The following is a 20,497-nucleotide window of genomic DNA, read 5'->3' on the forward strand; positions in this document are numbered from 1 at the left end:
CCACGACGTTTGACTTCTGCCTATTTATGAGAAAAGAAGAGCAATGTAACTCAGGATTAGAGAATACAGGGGGCCCACAAAAATACTCCTTGATTTTAAATGGTTACAAAATCAAAACTTATTGGAATATGTTTATAAATAAAATGACAGCAAATACAAATCCCAAAAAGCATGGTTAGCAAGATCTTACACAACTACTTGCACTTTCACCCTTATAAAAGCTGCAACCTTCAGACAATGCAACGCGACAAAAGAACCGGGTGTTCCTCAAGTGGCCCCCAAGATCATCAAACATTACTGTTTGGAACTTTTTCCTTTGGGGGTATGTGAAAGACAGAGTGTATGTACAACCACTACCCGCAACTATGGATGATCTGCAGGAACGCATCACTGAAGCTATAAACGCGATCACGCCGGATATGCTTCGGAAAATCTGGTCCGAGCTCGATTATCGCATCGATGTTTGCCAAGAAACAGGTGGTGCGCACATTGAATGTATGTAATCAAGATACCATATGAAACTTTATGAGCTGATGAAACTGTAGCCTCAAAGGCGTATGAATATTCCAATAAATTTTGGTTTTGTAACCATTTAAAATCAAGGAGTGTTTTTGTGGGCACCCTGTATAATATACCTTTAATGGAAGAAAGAGCTAACTATATAGTCACAAGTTACCACAAGGACCAACGTTGGCTGCTTACCATATGCACTCTGAGATCATTTTATACACCTTTTCTGACTCCAGGTGCAATTCTCTTTAAGTTTCTTACCCTTATCTTCTCTCCAGCTCCTGCTACTCTATCAAGCCCTTCTTTAAATACGTAAAAGGGAAAAAAACCCGCAAAAGAGGCGGTGGGACCGCTGGACGACCAGGGAAGAAAAGGGTACATCAAAGAAGACAAACAAATTGCTGACAGACTAAACTCCTTCTTTGCGTCCATTTTTACGAAGGAGGCCACCGCAACAATACCAGAAGCAGTGGAAGTGTTTAAAGGAGTAATAGAAGACAGCCTCACCACAGTAGAAGTGGACTTGGACCAGATATACTACCAGATCGACAAACTTAAAAGTGACAAATCCCCTGGACCAGATGGAATTCACCCAAGAGTCTTAAAAGAATTGAAGGTTGAAATCGGAGAGCTATTGCAAAAACTTGCCAACCTGACAATCAGAACTGGACAGATACCGGACGACTGGAAGATAGCGAATTTCACGCCAATGTTCAAAAAAGGATCGAGAGGAGAACTGGACAACTACAGACCTGTGAGCCTTACATCTGTCCCTGGAAAGATGGTTGAAGCACTGATTAACGATAACATAGTCCGGCACTTGGATACACACGACCTGATGAAAGCCAGTCAACATGGCTTCAAGAAAGGGAAATCATGTTTAACGAATTTACTTCAATTTTTTGAGACTGTGAACGAACAAATTGATAGTGGAGAACCGGTGGACATAATATACTTAGACTTCCAGAAAGCGTTTGACAAAGTTCCACACGAAAGACTTCTCAGGAAACTACAAAGCCATGGAATAGAGGAGGATATACAAAAATGGATAGGCAAATGGCTGGAGAACAGAAAACAGAGAGTGGGCATAAATGGGAAGTTCTCCGACTGGGAGAAAATGACTAGCGGTGTACCCCAGGGCTCGGTACTTGGGCCGATCTTATTTAATATTTATATCAATAACCTAGAAGGAACATCCAGTGAGATCATCAAGTTTGCAGATGACACAAAGCTATGCCGGGCAATCAGATCGCAGAAGGATAGCGAGGAACTCCAGAGCAACTTGTGTCAGTTAGAGAAATGGGCAGAGAAATGGCAGATGAAGTTTAATGTGGAGAAATGCAAAGTAATGCATTTAGGCAGAAAGAATAAGGAACATGAGTATAGAATGTCAGGTGCAACTCTGGGTAAGAGCAAACAAGAAAAGGACTTGGGTGTACTGATAGATAGGACCCTGAAACCGTCAGCACAATGTGCGGCAGCAGCAAAGAAAGCAAATAGAATGTTGGGCATGATAAAGAAGGGAATCACGAGTAGATCGCAGAGGGTCATAATGCCGCTTTATAGAGCAATGGTCAGACCCCACTTGGAATACTGCGTCCAACATTGGTCTCCCAACCTAAAGAAGGATATAAAACTGCTGGAGAAGGTGCAGAGACGAGCAACGAAGCTAGTAAAAGGTATGGAGAAACTGGAATACGAGGATCGACTTAAGAGACTGGGATTGTTCTCCCTTGAGAAAAGGAGACTGCGAGGGAATATGATCGAATCCTTCAAAATACTGAAAGGAATCGACAAAATAGAGCAGAAAAAAGTATTTACATTGTCCAATTTGACACGGACAAGAGGACATGGAATGAAGCTAAGGGGGAACTAGTTCAGGACAAATATCAGGAAGTTCTGCTTCACGCAGAGAGTTGTTGACACCTGGAATGCTCTCCCAGAGGAGGTTATTGCGGAATCGACCATCCTAGGATTCAAAAGCAAACTAGATGCACATCTCCTTACGAGAGGCATAGAAGGATATGGGTGACTAAAAATTACTCCAGGTGTACACCTGGCAGGGCCTCCACGTGTGCGGATTGCTGGACTTGATGGACCGAAGGTCTGATCCGGAGATGGTGCTTCTTATGTTCTTATCTTATGTATGTTCTACCTCTGCTTACCTCCATGCTGTCTATTAAGATGTTATAATGGGTGTTGTGTTGACACTATAATTAGATTACTGCAATTATTGATTTTGCCTAAGTCCAGGATACATTTGCTGCAAACTGTCTTGGGTAGATTTCTTTAAAACAGTAGTAAATAATCCTAATAATAAAAAAAAATATACACTGATTACAGTGTAGGGGAAAAGATATTTCTCCATAATGTCCTATATCCCTACATATCCTACTTGCTCCATTAGTGTCAGATTGTTGTTTTTTCGTGTCTGATGAAAATGCTTTATACTAAGGGGTCCTTTTATTAAGGCATGTTAACTGATTTAGTGCACACTAAATGCTAAGGCATCCATTATATTCTATGGGTGCCTTAGCATTTAGTGTGTGCTAAATCAGTTAGCACGCCTTAATAAAAGGACTCCTAAGTCTATATAGCAAACATAAAGCTGGTAGGAAGAAGTATGCTTGGAAAATTCCTGCTAATTCCAATGACCCAATATTTGACTCTTTCTTGAATACTTGGAAAGTTTACAAAATAAGAGGAATACTTTTCCTTTGTGTGTGTATTAAAAGTGAGCAAACTGATACAACGTGAGAGTATAATTTTCCTTGCTGGCTTGTGAAACCAACTGAGCACATTTTTTTCAAATTAAGAACCGAGTTTTAGTACTCAACCCATTAATCACAATGAAGGGCTGCCTCAGGCTATGTCCATGACACATAGAAAAATGCAGCAAAGAAGTATACAGAAAAAAATCAACCCAACCCCCACAGTCAGATATCTGAACTAATACAACACTAACATATTTCTATATCCATGCTAACCTTTGTCCTCCAGAACAACTTACTTCCAGGAATCGGGGGGAGTTGCAGACAGGAAACCTCCTCATTCTTAAGTTCATTAGAAGGTTAGCTCCTACTCAGCTAAAGATGAGCTATCATCTTACTAAAGCCATAAAGAAAATGAAAAATAATGGGATGGGGAGCTGGCCCACCCACCTCAGGTTAGGTGGGTGCAATCATAACATTCATAGGGAAATAAAGATGGCTGTCAAAACAGGCCACTTAGTCCATAAAGAGTATAGGAGAAGATCCATAGCCCCATAAAATATCTCCCAACCTTAGCATCCTATATCAAAACACAGATCTCAATTTAGGTCATTGTATAACTTTTTGCATCTTGAACAGTTATAAGGATTGTGAGGTAAGTGTTGCTCTTATGGTGGTCTCATCTGGTCAAAAAACTGTGTTTGGAAGACATGCCACTGAAGGTAATAGTAGTATATGGAGGAAAATGAAGAACTAGAAGACACAGAAAGAAGAGGCCTAAAAAGGCCACCTGGGTTACCATGGGCTGCTGATTTTCAACCTTGATGATATCTTCATAAATATCATCACCTTCATCCTCACAAGGGACACAATCATAAATATCGTCCTCTTCCACGTCATGCTCACTGCGATGGGAAAAAAAATGAGAAATAAGAACAGCTGCAAAGAGACAAGATCGTATTTAAGTTTATTTCACATGCTGGTTAAATATTCTAATGAGAGACACCACATTACTTCATTAGATGACAGAAATATTTTTTGAAACTGATTCATAAACTATTTTCCCACTGTGGCTTACTTTTATGTACACTCTTGCACAAACACACATATTCAGTCTTCCTTTTAACTTATTGCTAATACTTTGGATTTGTATACTGCTATTTTCCTTCAACAATGTCCAAGTTGTCCTGTGACAAATATTAATATTTTTATCTCTTGGTGTAAGGACAGTTAAGCTGTGCAAGGCTAGGTTTTTCAGCTGTCCTCCTCCTTCCTGTCAAATCCTTAGACCCCCTCCATTCCTTATCCCCTGACAGCTCTGGGAGTTTATGTCCTCTTCTTTTTCCTTCATGCCACATTTCTTGCTTCCATCCTGTATGGCTTTCTCCTGGCATAATTCAATACTGCAAGATGCTTGGCTGGTATCACAATAAAGCTCTCATCATGAAGTCTTTCTGCCATGTTGTGCCTATGGCAAAGTCTCCTTTGTGAATACAAGCCTATTAATAAATTCCAGACAAGCACAGGGTAAAACACCATATTGTAGGTCTTTAATAGGACCATATGTTCCCTAGCATAGCCAAGTTTGTGTTCTTTAATCCAAATTATCTTTGCAAACACAATCGTTTCGCCCCAAACCCCAAATCTTAAAAGAGGAGATAATCCTTTTCAAAACCGCACCCCATTCTAACATCTCAATCTTGTTCTCACATTAAGTGGTCTGTGCTTAAATGATTAACACTGATTTTAAAAAATCATATCATTAGATAAAACGGGTTTTATTTTTTGTGGGAAGCATGCCATGATATATATCTGTTGACAAACTGCTATTTGCTTCTCTAGCTACAGGCTCCTTTCTGTGCTAGAATGAAGGATCAGTAAAATGTTACTGAGAAAACCAATGTACATCTTGCCAAAGATTAGAGAATAAAAGCACAAAGAGAAATGCACAAAACCAGCCTCAATAGGGTCAGCAACAAAACACAACAAAAGAGGCAAGTGAGATGTCTTAAAACAACCAAAAGATTCACATTTTTTAATTGAACAAAGAGAAATACTCTCATCTGTTGTGGTCCCAACTAGGATCCCAGTTTCGGCTCAAGCCTTCCTCAGGGGACTAGTGAGATACTTGTCGGAACACTTCCCCCTCCCAATTCGTGGTTTTAGGACTCACGATTTCGATTGTTCGCAATTTCCTAAATCCGGAATCACCCCCACCTCCCTCCTGCCTCCCGAACCTCCCTGAACCTTACTTGGTGGTCTAGCGGTCTTTCGAGGCAGGAGCGATCTTCCTAAACTCCTGCCCCGTGCAGATCACTCATCCAAAATGGCTGCCATGAGTTCCCATCGTAGTCTCAAGAGACTATGGGAACTCACGGCAGCCATTTTGGATGAGTGATCTGCACGGTGCAGGAGCGTGGGAAAATTGCTCCTGCCCCGAAAGACCGCTAGACCACCAGGTAAGGTCCGGGATGCCGGGGGGGAAGGCGGGAGAGAGGCAGGGGTGGGTCAGAGCCGGCCCAAAAATTATTCACAAATTTTCAATATTCACAGGCAGGCTCTGCCCCTAAGCTCCGTGAATATTGAGGTAGGAATGTAAAGTGTAAGAGAATGGCCTTGTTGGCGTGATGTACTCTGGAGTAAAACTTTGGTACAACATGCCGAAACTGGGATCCTAGTTAGGACCGCAACAGATAATAATAATAATAATAACTTTATTCTTATATACCGCCAACAATCTTGCGACTTCTAGGTGGTTTACAATGAAGAGAAACTGTACAGACAGCGAATTACAGAGTATAGCATTGAACATCTAGTGATAGTAACAGGAGAGTTACAGGGCTGTGTATTACATGGTTTCACAATGAGTAGCATTATACAGTCGACGATATTCAGAGCATAAGTAGGAGAAGAGAAAGGAGATTGCGCTTTGAGTTACAAAGGTGCAAGACTGCGAAGGTGAAAAAGATAACATAAGATGTTGATGAGAAGTAAGTTGTTAACTTGGTACATTTGAAAGAAGGACGGGCACCAGTGGGAAAAACTGGTAACAATTAAAGATAGAAATTTTGGCAGAAGAGGGTAGACGGACTCCTTGGGATGGGAGGAGGCTCCGATTTTAGGGGAGAAGTCTGGTTAGGTTATAAATTTCTTAAACAATGTGGTTTTTAGTTCTTTCCTAAAGATACTATATGATTCTCTGGCGGTGGTGTTTCTCTTTGTTGGACTAATAAATGTGACTTTTTCGGTTGTTTTAAGACATCTCACTTGCTGCAAAACATTCATGATGTTTACAATTTTTCAGGACAGAAAGCAACTATTGTATTCCTGTGTAAGAAGTGAAAGCCTGTTTTCATTTTTAATATTGCCGTTGCTTGCCTATTATAGGAACTAAACTAAATTTTAAACCAGGTAATTTCTGACTTGAGTAGCTCTGAGCTCTACCCGATGCTGTAATTACATCCCCTCCCCCTTTTGTTATCTTTGTTTCATACAATCAGTCAGTAAACTATAAACCGCCTTCCTTATGAATCTCATTTGTTTTTTGTCTCCCCATCTTTCTGTTTTATGTTTCAACAAGGATCCATTGTAAACTAGGCTAAGAAATAAATAAAAACATATTTGCTTTAATGTAGACATTTCTTTGTTTTCTCATGCTTAAATGAACAGCATCCTGCAGCGTGGAGATACAAGATATACAAGTATGGAAGGGCGTTTCCAGACCACAAATTCTGGTTTTCCTAACCACTAATGCATTCTTGTGCTTATCATCCATTAGAATGGAAGCTAGAAAAACTAGGCCTGAGAGACATCACTGAAACTACTTAAGAGCCATTATCTGGGCCCAACATTCTCTTCTTTCAGGATTTTCAAATCTGGTACTCTATTATCCAGCATAAGCAGCTCACTGAGGGGATGATGCTGAAAGGCTCGCAGTACAGCCATGCGCAGATTTTATTTTTTATTTTATTATTTATATACCACTTATATATCCCAAGGGGACCCTATGTGGTTTAAGTTGAACAGTGGTCAGGTACTCTGAGGGCCAGATTCTCTATAGGACGTCTATATTAAGTGCCCTAATCAAGGAGGCCTAGCAACGCCTAAGTTTGGAATCTGTGTAAAAAATTTTTTAAATTGGCTTGACATGCAATGGCGTAGCGAGGGTGAGAGGCGCTCAGGGCAGTGTTGCCCCTCCCCCGCCCTCTTCTCTGCCCCCACCCCCACCCCCACCCGCTCCTTCCCTGCCCCCTTCTGCCTTGCACGCGTGCATCCTTTCCCCGTACCTCATTAACTTTTGCAGCATGAGCAGTAACCCCAACCTGGTGCTCATGCCAACATCAGCTCTTCCTCTGACATCACTTCCTAGGCGCAGGTCCAGGAATTGATATCAGAGGAAGAGCCAACGCTGGCGCGAGCAGCTACTTAGAATTGCTGCTCATGCCACAAACATTAACGAGGTATAGGGAAGGGAAATGGAGCGCACCTGTGGTAGTGGGGGGGGGGCAGAAAGAAGGACAGGAGCTGGCTCCCCCATGAAGACAACTCCCCCGCCCAACTCCTTACTACGCCAATGTTGACATAGTAATTGACCACACCATTGTTCAGCCAATCAAAAAAAATTTTTTAATGTACAATTAAAAGTTTGGTGCAGAACCCTTAGGATGCCTAGCGACACCTTAGGCAAGGTGCCTTCTGATGCCTACCTGAAAAGTAGGTGTGGTTAGAGGTAAAGAATAGGGGCAGTTGACTTAGGTGTTGCTAGGCGCCGGTAAATTAGGCTAAGTAAAACCTGGCCTAATGTATCAGCATCTACCTCTAGAATGCCTAAGTACCACTAGGCAGGATTCTATAAGTGGTGCCTAGTGGTTGATTGACAACTGCTCCAAGTGGAACCTACAATATAGGTGCACTTATGTGCTATTTAAAGAATCAGGCCCTAAGTTTTTCCCCTATATGTCCTGGCCTGCTCACAATCTAACTATGGTACCTGGGGCAATGGAGGGTTAAATGACTTGCCCAAGGTCACAAGGAGCAGCACTGGGATTGAACCTACAACCTCAGGGTGCTGAGGCAGCAGTTCTAAGTACTAGATCAATGTTTCTCAACACACGGTACGCGTACCCTTAGGGGTACGTGGGCCACTTGTTGGGGGTACATGGCCTGGCTGCCACGGAGGATATTCCCACTCGTCTGTAGAAGCCACCACCGCTGGTGATCTCGCCTTCCTGCCTGCACCCTGCCGCTGCCAGGGATCTCGCCTTCCTACCTGCCCCTGCTGGGGATCTCGCCTTCCTGCTCGCCCCCTGCCATAGCCGGGGATCTCTCCCTGCCCGCCTGTCCTCCAACCTCCAAAGTCGACCCAGTTCTTGTTCAAGCCACACTAGTTCCTTCTGTCTTCAGTGGCAGTCCTTGCAGGGACAATGCAGACAGCAATTTCCATACTGCATGTAAGTAGCTGACCCAGAAAACTTCTCTTCGACATCAGAGGGAAGGCTTGTGGGTCAGTCACGTGCAATGTGTGAATCGCTGCCTGTGCTGTCCCTGCAAGGAGTGCCACTGAAGACAGTAGGAGTGAGTGCTGCCAGCCCCCTCAATCCCACAACACTCCCCCATCATTGACTGGCAGGAGGGATGCCCATTTCCTCCTGCTACAGTCCTGAACCCCCCCAACCACTTAAACCCCCCAGTACCCCCAAACACCCCACCCCACCCCAAGATCTCCCCTGTATCTTTTGAATTAAGACTGGCCTATGGAAAGCGCCTTAGGTATCTGGGCCTACCTGGCCCCTCCCTGGTGCATCCCAGGATTCACCCAGAAATGAAAGGCCTGCCATTTTGAAGAGGCATCCTTCAAGCCGGCCTTACTTCGAAAGGTATAGTGGGGAGGGGTTATGTTGGGGTGGGCTTAGGGCTTTCTGGGTGGGATGTTGGTGTTTGGGAGGGTGTCGGAGTGGGGTTTGGGGGTTCAGGGGTGTTAGCAGTTGGGGAGGTTCAGGGGAGCCGGCAGCAGGAGGGAGTGGGCATCCCTCTTGCCAATCAACGACTGGGAGAGTGTCGGTGGTTTGGTGGGCCAGTGGCAGGAGTAAATGGGCACCCCTCCTCCCAACCAATAATGGGGGGATGTCAGGGGGGCTGTTGCCTATTTCCTTCAGGTTGCTAAGCCCCCTGAATGTTTTTTTGTTAGTGTTCTGTGAAAAGGATGATCTTTATTCCTTTCTTGAACTTTCTGGTATTCTTTTCTAGTTTTAACTCCTTCGGGAGGGATTTCCACCACACAGGAGCCATCACTGAGAACATTCTAGTCCTGACACTTTTATATTTGATGTCTCTGAAGGAGTGTATTTCCAGTAGGTATTCTTGGCTCGAGCGCAGGGTGTGTGTTGATATATGGTTGTACATTCTGGTTGCTAGATATTGCGGTTCAAAAGATGAATGATTTTGTGTGTCAGCAACATGATCTTGAATTTTACCCTGCTTTCAATCAGGAGCCAATTGTAGCTCTTTCAGTAGCAGTGTGGCACTCATCTGTTTTGATTTTCCCAGCAGAAATCTTGCTGCTGTGTTTTGTACTATTTGGATCTGCCTGATCATGCACTTTGGAATGCCCAGCAGGACTGCATTGCAGTAGTCAAAGATTGAGAGTACTATGGATATTATTATGTTGGACATTGCTTGATGAGTTAGGTAGGGTTTTAGTCCTCTAACCCAGTAGAGTTTGCCATAAACGTTTTTCATGATACGTTGGAATTGGATTGTCATGTCAAGGTTTGGGTTCAGCCATACTCATAGGTTTTCCACACCCTTTTATGGTATTGTGACCATGGGCAAGACACAATACCATGATTTTATGGTATTGTGACCCTGGGCAAGTCACATTACCCTGTTTCCTACTGCAGATTAGACTGCTGCCCCCCAAACATTATGAAAGTCGCTCCAGTCTCTTTCAAAGCCATGTTATACAACTGGCTTTCTTCTCTCTTACTAACCGGTACTTTCCCTGAGGATCTAGGCCAGATTTTGATCACCCCAATCGTAAAAAACCCTAGAGAATCTACCAAACTGACATCTAATTACAGACCAATTGCGAGCACTCCCTTATTCGTCAAGCTAGTGGAAGGACAGGTCAACCAGGAACTAGTAATGTATCTGGACAAATTTAGCACACTGCATGACAATCAGTCTGGTTTTCATTCTGGATTCAGCACTGAAACTGTCTTGGCATCACTACTGGACTTCCTCCATACCTTATTCAGTCAGGGTACCAGTGCTCTTATTCTACAACTAGACCTAAGTAGTGCCTTCGATCTAATTGACCACGCTATTCTGATTGACTGTCTGGAGTCAATTGGTCTTTCAGGTAACGTGTTAAAATAGTTTGGGGAGTTTTTGAGCAAACGGTCATATCAAGTCTACAGTGATAATAAAAAATCCTTTAGTTGGGTTAACTCTTGCGGAGTCCCGCAGGGCTCCCCTCTTTCTCCCACATTGTTCAACATCTACCTTGCCTCATTGGGGAACTTACTACAAAGCTTAAAGATTACATTTTATATCTATGCGGACGATATCACCATTGTTATTCTCCTTACTACTCTGACCTCCAAGACAAAGATTCATCTATCATCCATTCTAAAGGAAATCGAACTATGTATGACCAAATTCAAATTGAAGCTCAACACCAACAAAACTAAATTTTTCCTGGCAAGCCCTAACGACAAAATCAAAGACTTATCAATCTCTTTGAATAGTCAGGACTTCCCTATTGACCACTCTTTTAAAATCCTGGGAGTCACCCTAGACCGCCACCTCACTCTAAATGCTCACACAGATTTATTAGTTAAAAAATGCTTTTCGGGTCTATGGAAACTCAGAACTATCAGAAAATACTTTGATGCACCATCCTTCCACTTACTGGTTCAATCTTCCATCCTGAGCTTGCTTGATTATTGCAACATTATTTACTTGGGTTCCTTCAAAAAAACCATCCTAAGACTCAGAGTCATTCAAAATTCGGCAGTCCGACTGATCTTTAGGCTGAAGAAATGGGATCACATAAGCCCCTACTATCAAAAACTCCATTGGCTGCCCCTAGAGGCGCAAATCCCGTTTAAGTTCTCCTGTCTGTGTTATAAATCAATATTTCGTCTGGCCCCCTCTTACCTGGTTTCCCACTTCAACCTGGCAAGTAATCTTAGGCCCACATGAAGAATACATCTGTTCACCTACCCAACAATAAAAGCCTGCCACTACAAAAGATTCTTGGACAGAACTCTTGCCTTCCAGGCAGGCAAATGGAACGATTGGCTTAGTAACGTCTTCGTGCTCTCATCATCCTACTCCAATTTTAGAAAATTGGTAAAAACGAATTTGTTCAATTGATTTGTAAACTAAGAATCAACTCAGCTCTGCCTATTCAACCAGTAACCCTAAGAACTATATAGCTCTCATATTCTTTCATTATGTAAGATTGTATTGCTGACTTTGATTGTAACCTCTTCGCTGATTGTCCAGCGCTTCTTGCTGTAAACCGCCTCAAACTTCTATGGCTTTGGCGGTATATAAGAATAAAATTATTATTATTATTATTGCCCCAGGTACATTAGACAGAGTGTGAGCCTATCGGGACAGATATGGACAAATGCTTGAGTACCTGAATGTAAAAATATATTGCCATTTAGGGTTAGTTGATATCTCTGGCTATTTCCTCCCCATTTGTTAAGGAGAAGTAGTTCTGTTTTTTCCTTGTTGACTACTAGTCCATTTGTTTGGAACCATCCAAAGATTTTCTCCTAGGCCTGTGTTGATCTTCTGTTTAGTCTTCACGTCCCATTTCTTCAGTGGGATGGTCAGTTGGACGTTGTCTGCATAGATGTAGCATTCCCATCCTAGTTTCCTGATGAATTTCTCCAATGGTTAGAGGCAGATGTTGAACAGCAAGGCTGACATAGCTGATCCCTGTGGTACTTCTATGTCTGCTTCTTTCCTGTTGCTTATATTCCCCTGCCATTCTACTCTTGTTAGTATGTAAAGTCTGTGATCACAGTTTTTACTTCTCTGAAGTGTTTCTTCAGTCTATTTTTAATTTGGTGCTGTCTATGATTTCTTTCCCTTGGTCTCATTCAATACACATTTTAATGCAATATGCAGGCATGAATTCTGCATGGATTAACACCTGCGCTCATGCCTAACCTATATACAACTCTCTATAACCACGCAGTTAGACCCATAGTAGCTTTCTGCAACAGCCCAGGTTTTTTTTTAATTTCCCAGAAAGATCAGTCTATTAGCAAAATAATGGGAGAGAGCTACTCTGACATATATATAATAATAATATTTATTTATTGGGATTTATTAACCACCTTTATGAAGAGATTCACCCAAGGCAACGTAATCTTAATTTTTTAGATCAATACTTAGTGCAACATGTTATGAAGTATAAGTGTTTACTTAAAAAAAAAACCCCAACCCAAATGTGAATTAAGGCATGACTAAAAACACTGGCTGGAGATTCAGAACGCTAATTAAGAGATATTTATGTAGGGGTTTTCTAAGTACCATGGCTTTCTAGATAATGATTCTATTTAAAAACAAGGAAAACCAGGACTATTATGCCACAAAGATATGGAATTGGCAGGGAGTGGGATTCGGGGCTGCATCTTCGTCAGGAGGGCCTGGGTTCCCTCCTGCCGGTATTGTTGGGGGGTGGGGGGTTCAGGGGCTGTGTCTTCGGCAGGAGGGCCTGGGCTCCCTCCTGCCAATATTTTGGGGGGTGGTGGGTTTAGGGGCAGTTCTGGTTTGGTGTAGGGAATGGATATTAAGTAGAGAAATTGCTATCTTCTTCCCATAATTCTGCATCAGAGCATTTGTAATTAAGTCCTTATGATGAGTATTCATGGATACATCATATGCACCCTCTTCTGCTTCAGACTGACATAAATGTTGCTTAATTAACATTTTAAATCCTAATCAAAGGCACTGAGCATGCCAACAAATGAGGACCCAAAACTCATAAAATCACCCACCTTAGACTTTCAATCCTGTTTATAACTGATTTTGATGTGCCTCAGATGTGAGATTCTGTATCTAAATGAACCTGGCCTGTGCAGGTGGAAGGAAGCCATCTTGGTATATGATTTGAATGTGTTCCCAAGGGATAAGCGAGACCACAGCACACACTGAGCTCAATCTTCTTGAAATTATTCCAGTTTTGCTCAGTGAGGAAGGCAAACTAGCTAATGCCAGTATGGATCCACAGCAGAACTACCCCCTGCCCCCATTCAACTCTTCCCTTCTGTAACTAGCACACACCAGAGAAACCTATATGATCTTTTTCCGTTTTCTGGGTACAGAACGTGGTGCATTTCAAACCTGCATTTGGGTTAGATTCTAGCATTACTGAAATAGCTCATCCCTATTGCCATTGAGAATTTTACTGGATTAATTAGATTAGATGATCAACCTTGCTTAGACAATGTTGATGATGAATGTAAATCTAGTCTGCTGAGGATGGGAGACATGCTTGGTTTGTAGACTATATTTTTTTTTTAACTTTTGGTCTAATGGTTCCCGGGCTGAGCTAAAGAATAAGATAAGTTAAATTCCACTATATGTTCTTTATAAGACTGAGTATAAGTGAAGCCAAAAGTAAAACGTTATAATAAATTCAAAAATTTTAAAATTAAACAAAGTATTTTAAGAGTGAGCCGATGAGGAGATACCCCGTAATGCTTCCCACAATGAAAAGGTTATGAGGCGATGGCGTGGGGGTGCTGAGGCTCTGAAGAACATTGATTATTCAGATGCTACAAGTTACTAGTGCTGACAATTGTGTGGATATTGGGAGAACCATTGTTATATTTAAAGTTTGAAATAATCTCCTAATATAGTATTAGTATTAGTTTTGAAATCCATCTTACTTTTGAACATATGATATGACAGTGGCATGGAGTATAGCATATGTGCTGCTGTTAAAGTTTTGTGCACTTACAAACCAAGGGATATGTCTGTATGCTCAGATTTCTTGCACACTGATTGGCTAAAGCCACAATAATTATTTGAGATGTCAGTAATAGCAAATAATGCCTTCTAATCTCTCCTACTCTTGGATAAGGAAGATTACCGTATCAGTTTTCTTCAAAATTTAAATTGTAGGGCATAGCATAATAGCTTTGCTTAAATAGCATTTCTGGATAAAGGCGGTGCATGTTTCCTCATCCTGCTGTTAACTGTTGGTGCCCCTAAAATCTTTTCTCAGATAAGACCTCAAATTTCAAAACAGTGCTTCTAATTTCTACTCAGCATGTCATGAATTGAAAATGTGAATAAATTAAGAACTATAAGGGGACAGTGACATGTTTCAAGTCTCTCTGGCTCTTTCCACAGTCCCCCGTCACACCCTTCCATATACCTAGCTCTCTCCAGATTTCTGCCTCCTGTTGTTCTCTAAGAGAAATCACAAACCATTAACAACATGAAAATCTTCTGGCAGGGACTTCAAAGAGGCAACAGGGCAAGGGCTGCACTCAGTCCTGGCCGCTGCAGGAGACGCGTCAGCCAGACTTACTCAGCCAGTTCCTCCAAGCTCCGATACACATCATCATCATTTTCTGTGGTCTCTTCTGAGGGAAAGGGCCTGTGTTATTAGAAAGAAAAAAAAATTTAAATAGAGTGTGAGATGACAGTCTAGAATAACCTGAGAAAAATAAAACTCACAGCAAGCAATTTTGTTGAAAGTGTTTAAAGAAAACGTTAGACTCAGGTTCCAGCAAATGAAAGAATGCATGAAATAATATATGAGTTTCAGAAAGGAACTCTGCTCACAGAACTGCACCCCTAGTGCAAGGTTCGAAACCTAACTTTGAGCCATAGATGCCTTCACTACTACTACTTATCATTTCTATAGCGCTGCTAGACTTATGTAGTACTGTGCATTAGAACATTCAAGAAAATTTCTCTGCTTAGAAGAGCTTACAATCTAATGAACAGGCAAACATGACAAGTAGGGGGGGTGGGGAGCTCCTCAGGCATACATGCCCTACGGCAAGTGGGGGTTAGGACTTAAAAGCAACCTTGAGCCTGGATTTCAAAAAGCAAGTAATGGAGCTTGACGTAATGGTTCAGGGAATCTGTTCCAGGCGTATGGCACACCAAGAGAGAAGGGACAGTCTGGAGCTGGCATTAGTGGAGAAGGGTACTGACAGAAGAGACTTACTTACCTGATGAATGGAGTTCCTGGGGAGGAGTATAGGGAGAGATAAGAGAGGAGCCCTGAAAACTTTCCTATTTTGGAAATTAAGTCATTTTAGTTTACTTCTTTTTTTCTATGCTTTTCTATGTTTATTTCACTGTTAACCGAGTCGAGCTCCTTTTGGTTGAAGGCCTGGTCTATAAAACTAAGTTTGAGTTTAGCTTAGTTTAGAGGAGAGATATTGAGGAGCTTTGGAGTGAATGCATTTGTAAGTCAGTAAGAGAAGTTTGAATTGTATGAAGCAATGGATAGGGAGCCAATGGAGTGATTTGAGGAGAGGGGTGATATGGGTATCATGACTCTGGTGCAGTGGTCTCAAACTCGCGGCCCTCCAGGTACTATTTTGAGGCCCTTGGCATATTTATCATAATCACAAAAGTTAAAAAAAACAGTTTCTTGATCATATGTCTCTTTAGAAATAAATTACAATATTATTATTAAGACTTAGCCAAAAGATTTAGAAACTATAAAGAGTTTTACCTCATGCAAAATTGTCATTTCTTTAATAAGACATTAACTATTTTTTTCTGAGGCCCTCCAAGTACCTACAAATCCAAAATGTGGCCCTGCAAAGGGTTTGAGATTGAGACTGCTCTGGTGGAATATAAGTTGTGCAGCAGAACTGTGAACCGATTGAAGGGGAGAGAGCTCAGCTCAGTGCATACCAAAAAGACTCTATCATAGGTCATAAAATGTCTCTCAGAAATCTTTACCCATGAGGGTGTCTAGGAACAAACTGGCTAGAAAAGTATTCTTTAGACTAAAATCCCATGAGTAACTTACACCACTGCCTTCCTTATATTAAAAAAAAAGGCATGTAGATGGATGAGGGCTCTTAAGGGGTAGGGTTACTAGATGTCTGGATTTACACGAAAATGTCCTCTTTTCAGAGGATTGTTCAGGCGTCCAGATGACTTTTCAAAACCTGGCATTTTGTCCAGGTTTTGAAAAGCTGGTAAGATCGGGGCCGAGTCTGGCGTGCATCTGCGCATGTGCGGATGTGACTCGGTGACGTCGCACGCATGCGTGCATGCGCAGATGCATTCCAGACCCAGCCTGAAGAGACGAGGTTTGCGTGGGGCTGAGGTTGGGAGGCAGAAAGGGGCCAGGCCGGGGGTTGAATGGGGCAGACCTAGGGACGGAAAGGGGCGGGCCTGAGGGCAGAACAGGGCAGAGCCATGTGTCCTCCTTTAGCAGATGCAAAATCTGGTAACCCTATTGTTTGTTTGTTTATTTCTCACCCGCCCTTATCCAGGATGATTTAAATATTAACATACAAATTAAAACATTTACATTTGTCATACAAAACACTTCAAAGACACACTATAACAAATTGCATACTTACATATCAAATCAAATTACATATAACATATATGTCGCATCAGTGATGAACATAATTTAAGCCAAAACTGGCCAAAATATACATCAAAATATACAATTACACACTTACATCAAAATATAAAATTCCATAAGTCATACAAGATGCCTCAATAAAAAGGGGGAAGCATCACTGCAGCAGTGTGTGCCCCCAGTTAAGTCAAAATGTGCTTTGGTCATTCCTTGTTCCTCAGACCCTTCTCAGGTCAACATGACACAACTGGGAATGATTTATCTTTTAGTTCACACTTATCATTGGTAGCAAAAGGTGAGTTAAAATCAGGTAGAATAGGGAATGAATATCCAGTACACAAAAGCAATCCAAACATTTTCATTTATTCCAAACAGTAAAAAAAAAACCCAAAATAACCTAATGAATGAAACTGGCTGCTGTGAGGTCAATCAGAGCAATGAACTCAGCTGGCTAATACAGGACCTGGAGCTGCCAGCTCTAGGGCAATGAGGACAAAGGCATAATCTGGGATTATGCTCATGTCATACTGTTCTTTTACCTAAGGATAGATTTTCTGAGAAAAATCGATCCACTTGTACCCGTTCTACTCCACTCAGGATTTTGTAGACTTCATTCATATCTCCTCTCTGCCATCTCTTTTCCAAGCTGAAGAGCCCTAACCGTTTTGGTCTTTCCTCATACGAGAGGAGTTCCATCCCCTTTACTATCTTGGTCTCTCTTCTTTGAACCTTTTCTAGTGCCACTATATCTTTCTTGAGATAAAGAGACCAGAATTGAACGCAGTACTCCTAATGAGATCGCAAAATGGAGCGATACAGGGGCATTATGACATTCTTAGTCTTGTTACCAATCCCTTTTTTAATAATTCCCAGCATCCTGTTTGCTTTTTTGGCTGCCGCCACACATTTGGCAGAAGGTTTCATTGTACTGTCTACAATGATACCCAGATCCTTTTCTTGGGCGCTAACCCCCAAGGTGGACTCTAGCATCTGGTTATTCTTCCCAATGTGCATCACTTTGCTTTTGTCCACGTTAAATTTCAACTGTCACTTGGATGCCCAGTCTTCCAATTTCCTAAGGTTTGTCTGCAATTTTTCACAATCCGCATGCGTTTTAACAACTTTGAACAGTTTAGTGTCATCTGAGAATTCTATCTTTGCTCCATGTGCCAAATTGTAAGTTTGCATTTCTCTTCCTCCACTATTCCTAAAGAGCAGGGGTAGGCAATTCCGGTCCTCAAGATCCACAGGCAGGTCAGGTGTTCAGGATATCCACAATAAATATGCATGAGATAGATTTGCATCTCAAGGAGGCAGTGCATGCAAATCCATATCATGCATATTCATTGTGGATATCCTGAAAACCTGACCTGCCTGTGGCTCTCGAGGACCGGAACTGCCTACCCCTGCTCTATAGTATAGTGCTTACCTACTACAAGATAAAAGGGTAGGATATTAAAGGTTCTGTCTATAGCAAATGACCAGTGATGACCTTATTTGTCCTTCTTTTGTCATGGGATGTCGCAATTCTTCTGGTTCTTAAGACCAGAGAGACACTGAGAGCTGCAGACGGCCCAGTATGAAAGACAAGCTGACTCCCCCAGCAGCCTGCCAACAGCCCTCTTTATCTCTGCTCACTGCCAGTGTCAGCAGCAAATGACTGCAAAGCAAGAGTAAGCATAGGAATCATTTGGAAAACATGAAACCACAAAGCAAGCAGGGGGTGAGCATGTAAAGCCAGCTGCACCGACACTCACTCTGCAGTATCGTATAGGGAGCAGAAGCGACGGACTGCTGAGCAGGTTCGTTCCAAACTCTGAGGGACTTTAAACATACACAATAAATGAATCAGCTGCTGCGAGGCAGGGTCTGGGCAAGTTCGAAAAGTCAAACTTACTGCAGAATGTCTGAGCGCGTCCCACAGGAAGCCCTTTTAAGCTGCGTTAGATGCGCGTTGGTGCCTAATGCACCTTAGTAAAAGGTCCCCTAGTTAGGTAATCAATTATTACACCTCATCTTTGAATAATTTATCTGATTTTTTTATATGTTACAGCTCTTCACCGGGACATTCTGCTCATGCTTCCCAGATTTTATACAGTACAAAATAGTATGGTAGGGAAAGATGATACCCTGAAACACTTCATATGTGAAATTAGGAGGAAAAAATACAAAGAAATTAATAGACACAAAGAACATGATAGCAGAAAACATCTATACGGCATAGCGAATCTGCCCATCCATACCAATTGCTCAGCTTTATAAACCCTTCCTGTGCTCCTCTCATGCTTTCTTTTCTCTATCACCTTGCAGGCAGCCACCACCCTTTCTATATAGAAATATTTTCTTAGCTTGCTCCAAATTTCTTCCTACTCATGCAAACAAACAGTCATAGGTATATACAAGTATTTATATTCTATTAGATTTGAGAATACATTCACTTTTGATTAAAAACTGTTTCCTTGGCTATAAGGCTGCCGAATTTCTTGGGAATGTTTTCAATTCATGTGGCGAACATATTCTGTCCCTGGGTCCTTCTGTGTTTTTAAGTTTTAAGGAGAGCTGTGTGAAGTGAGCGGAGTTGTGAGTTTTGGCAGCTCGGGGACCAGCAAGAAAGGGGATGAAATTTGTTCTGCTCCACCACTGGCTCTGGCTCTGATTTCAGGGACTGAGAGTTGACACACATAGCCTGTCCTTTGCCAGGCCCTCACCTCCCGAGGAGTCTTTCTCAGAATCCCTCCTTTGTCCAGGCCAGCTGTTAATACCAGTCTTCAGTAAGTTGCTTCTTTTTTTTCATCTCCTGGAGTCAAATATGTTAAAGCAATTTTCCCATGAACAAAAAAGGGGGAAATTCTAAGCATATCAGTCCCCCACTATGAGAAACAGTTTCCTCTTCACTGATGCTGGCCCTACTTCTGCTTATACAGAAGAAATATCTTTCATGGGCTGTCTGTGTAACAAATGCTTTTATTTTTTAAGATGCAAAACTGAAATAACATATTACAAGAATGAAATAACATATTATCACAATAAAACTTATGGGATGTACTGAAAATCCAATATTAAAGGTAACAAAAACTAATGCCACAGCTATATTTCAATTGTTACCAAGCCAGGCAGTGGAAGGAACCTACAGAGTATCTAGCAGTCACAAACATGTGGAAGAAAAAAAGCCTCAAACTTAAGTAGCAGCATCAATACCGAAACTTCTAGCTGCCTTCAATCTGATCACTGGCTAAAAAAAAAAATACTCCACAGAAAACTTGCTCCATATTTCAGAAAGTTCCAAACCACTGTCTGTGCACAGGAAAATGAGAAAAACACTTCCCCAATTGTATACAAAATCTTCAATTCTTTAAATTTAGTTCCAGAATAATTCATAATCCCGACAAGGATCCTTGTTTCGCCAGATCACCTGGCTGTGTCAGGAGAAGTCCTTCAAATCTGTGCACTGTTGGCTCTCAATATGGCAAGTTCTAAAAAAAAAAAAACACACCAGTGGAACTATTTCCAGAACACCATCACAGTCAAAAGTTCCCTGTTTCCGTAGGAACTATTTCCAGGTCTCCCCCCCCCCCCCCCAGTCAAAAGTTCCCAAAATGATCATGCCTTAGAAAAATGCAAATCATTCCACTTTTTGATTTAAACCTTGTGGCCCAGTTGCCTGAGGCCCCTCCTATGG

The 20,497-nt window shown here is 41.9% G+C and overlaps 1 protein-coding gene across 2 annotated transcripts in view; it reads right to left on the reverse strand.

Annotated features, from left to right (window-relative positions):
• VAV2 (vav guanine nucleotide exchange factor 2) overlaps nt 1–20,497 on the reverse strand; it is a 337,587-nt gene that overhangs the window by 93,487 nt on the left and 223,603 nt on the right. For both annotated transcript variants that reach the window (XM_033962034.1, XM_033962033.1), the window contains exons 4-5: nt 14,785–14,853; nt 4,021–4,126 (exon numbers count right to left, since the gene is read on the reverse strand). In XM_033962034.1, coding sequence (XP_033817925.1) covers nt 4,021–4,126; nt 14,785–14,853 — 175 coding nt within the window. The remainder of the gene's footprint in view (nt 1–4,020; nt 4,127–14,784; nt 14,854–20,497) is intronic.

This window comes from Geotrypetes seraphini, chromosome 10 (genome assembly GCF_902459505.1).
Source record: "Geotrypetes seraphini chromosome 10, aGeoSer1.1, whole genome shotgun sequence".
NCBI lineage: Eukaryota > Metazoa > Chordata > Amphibia > Gymnophiona > Dermophiidae > Geotrypetes > Geotrypetes seraphini.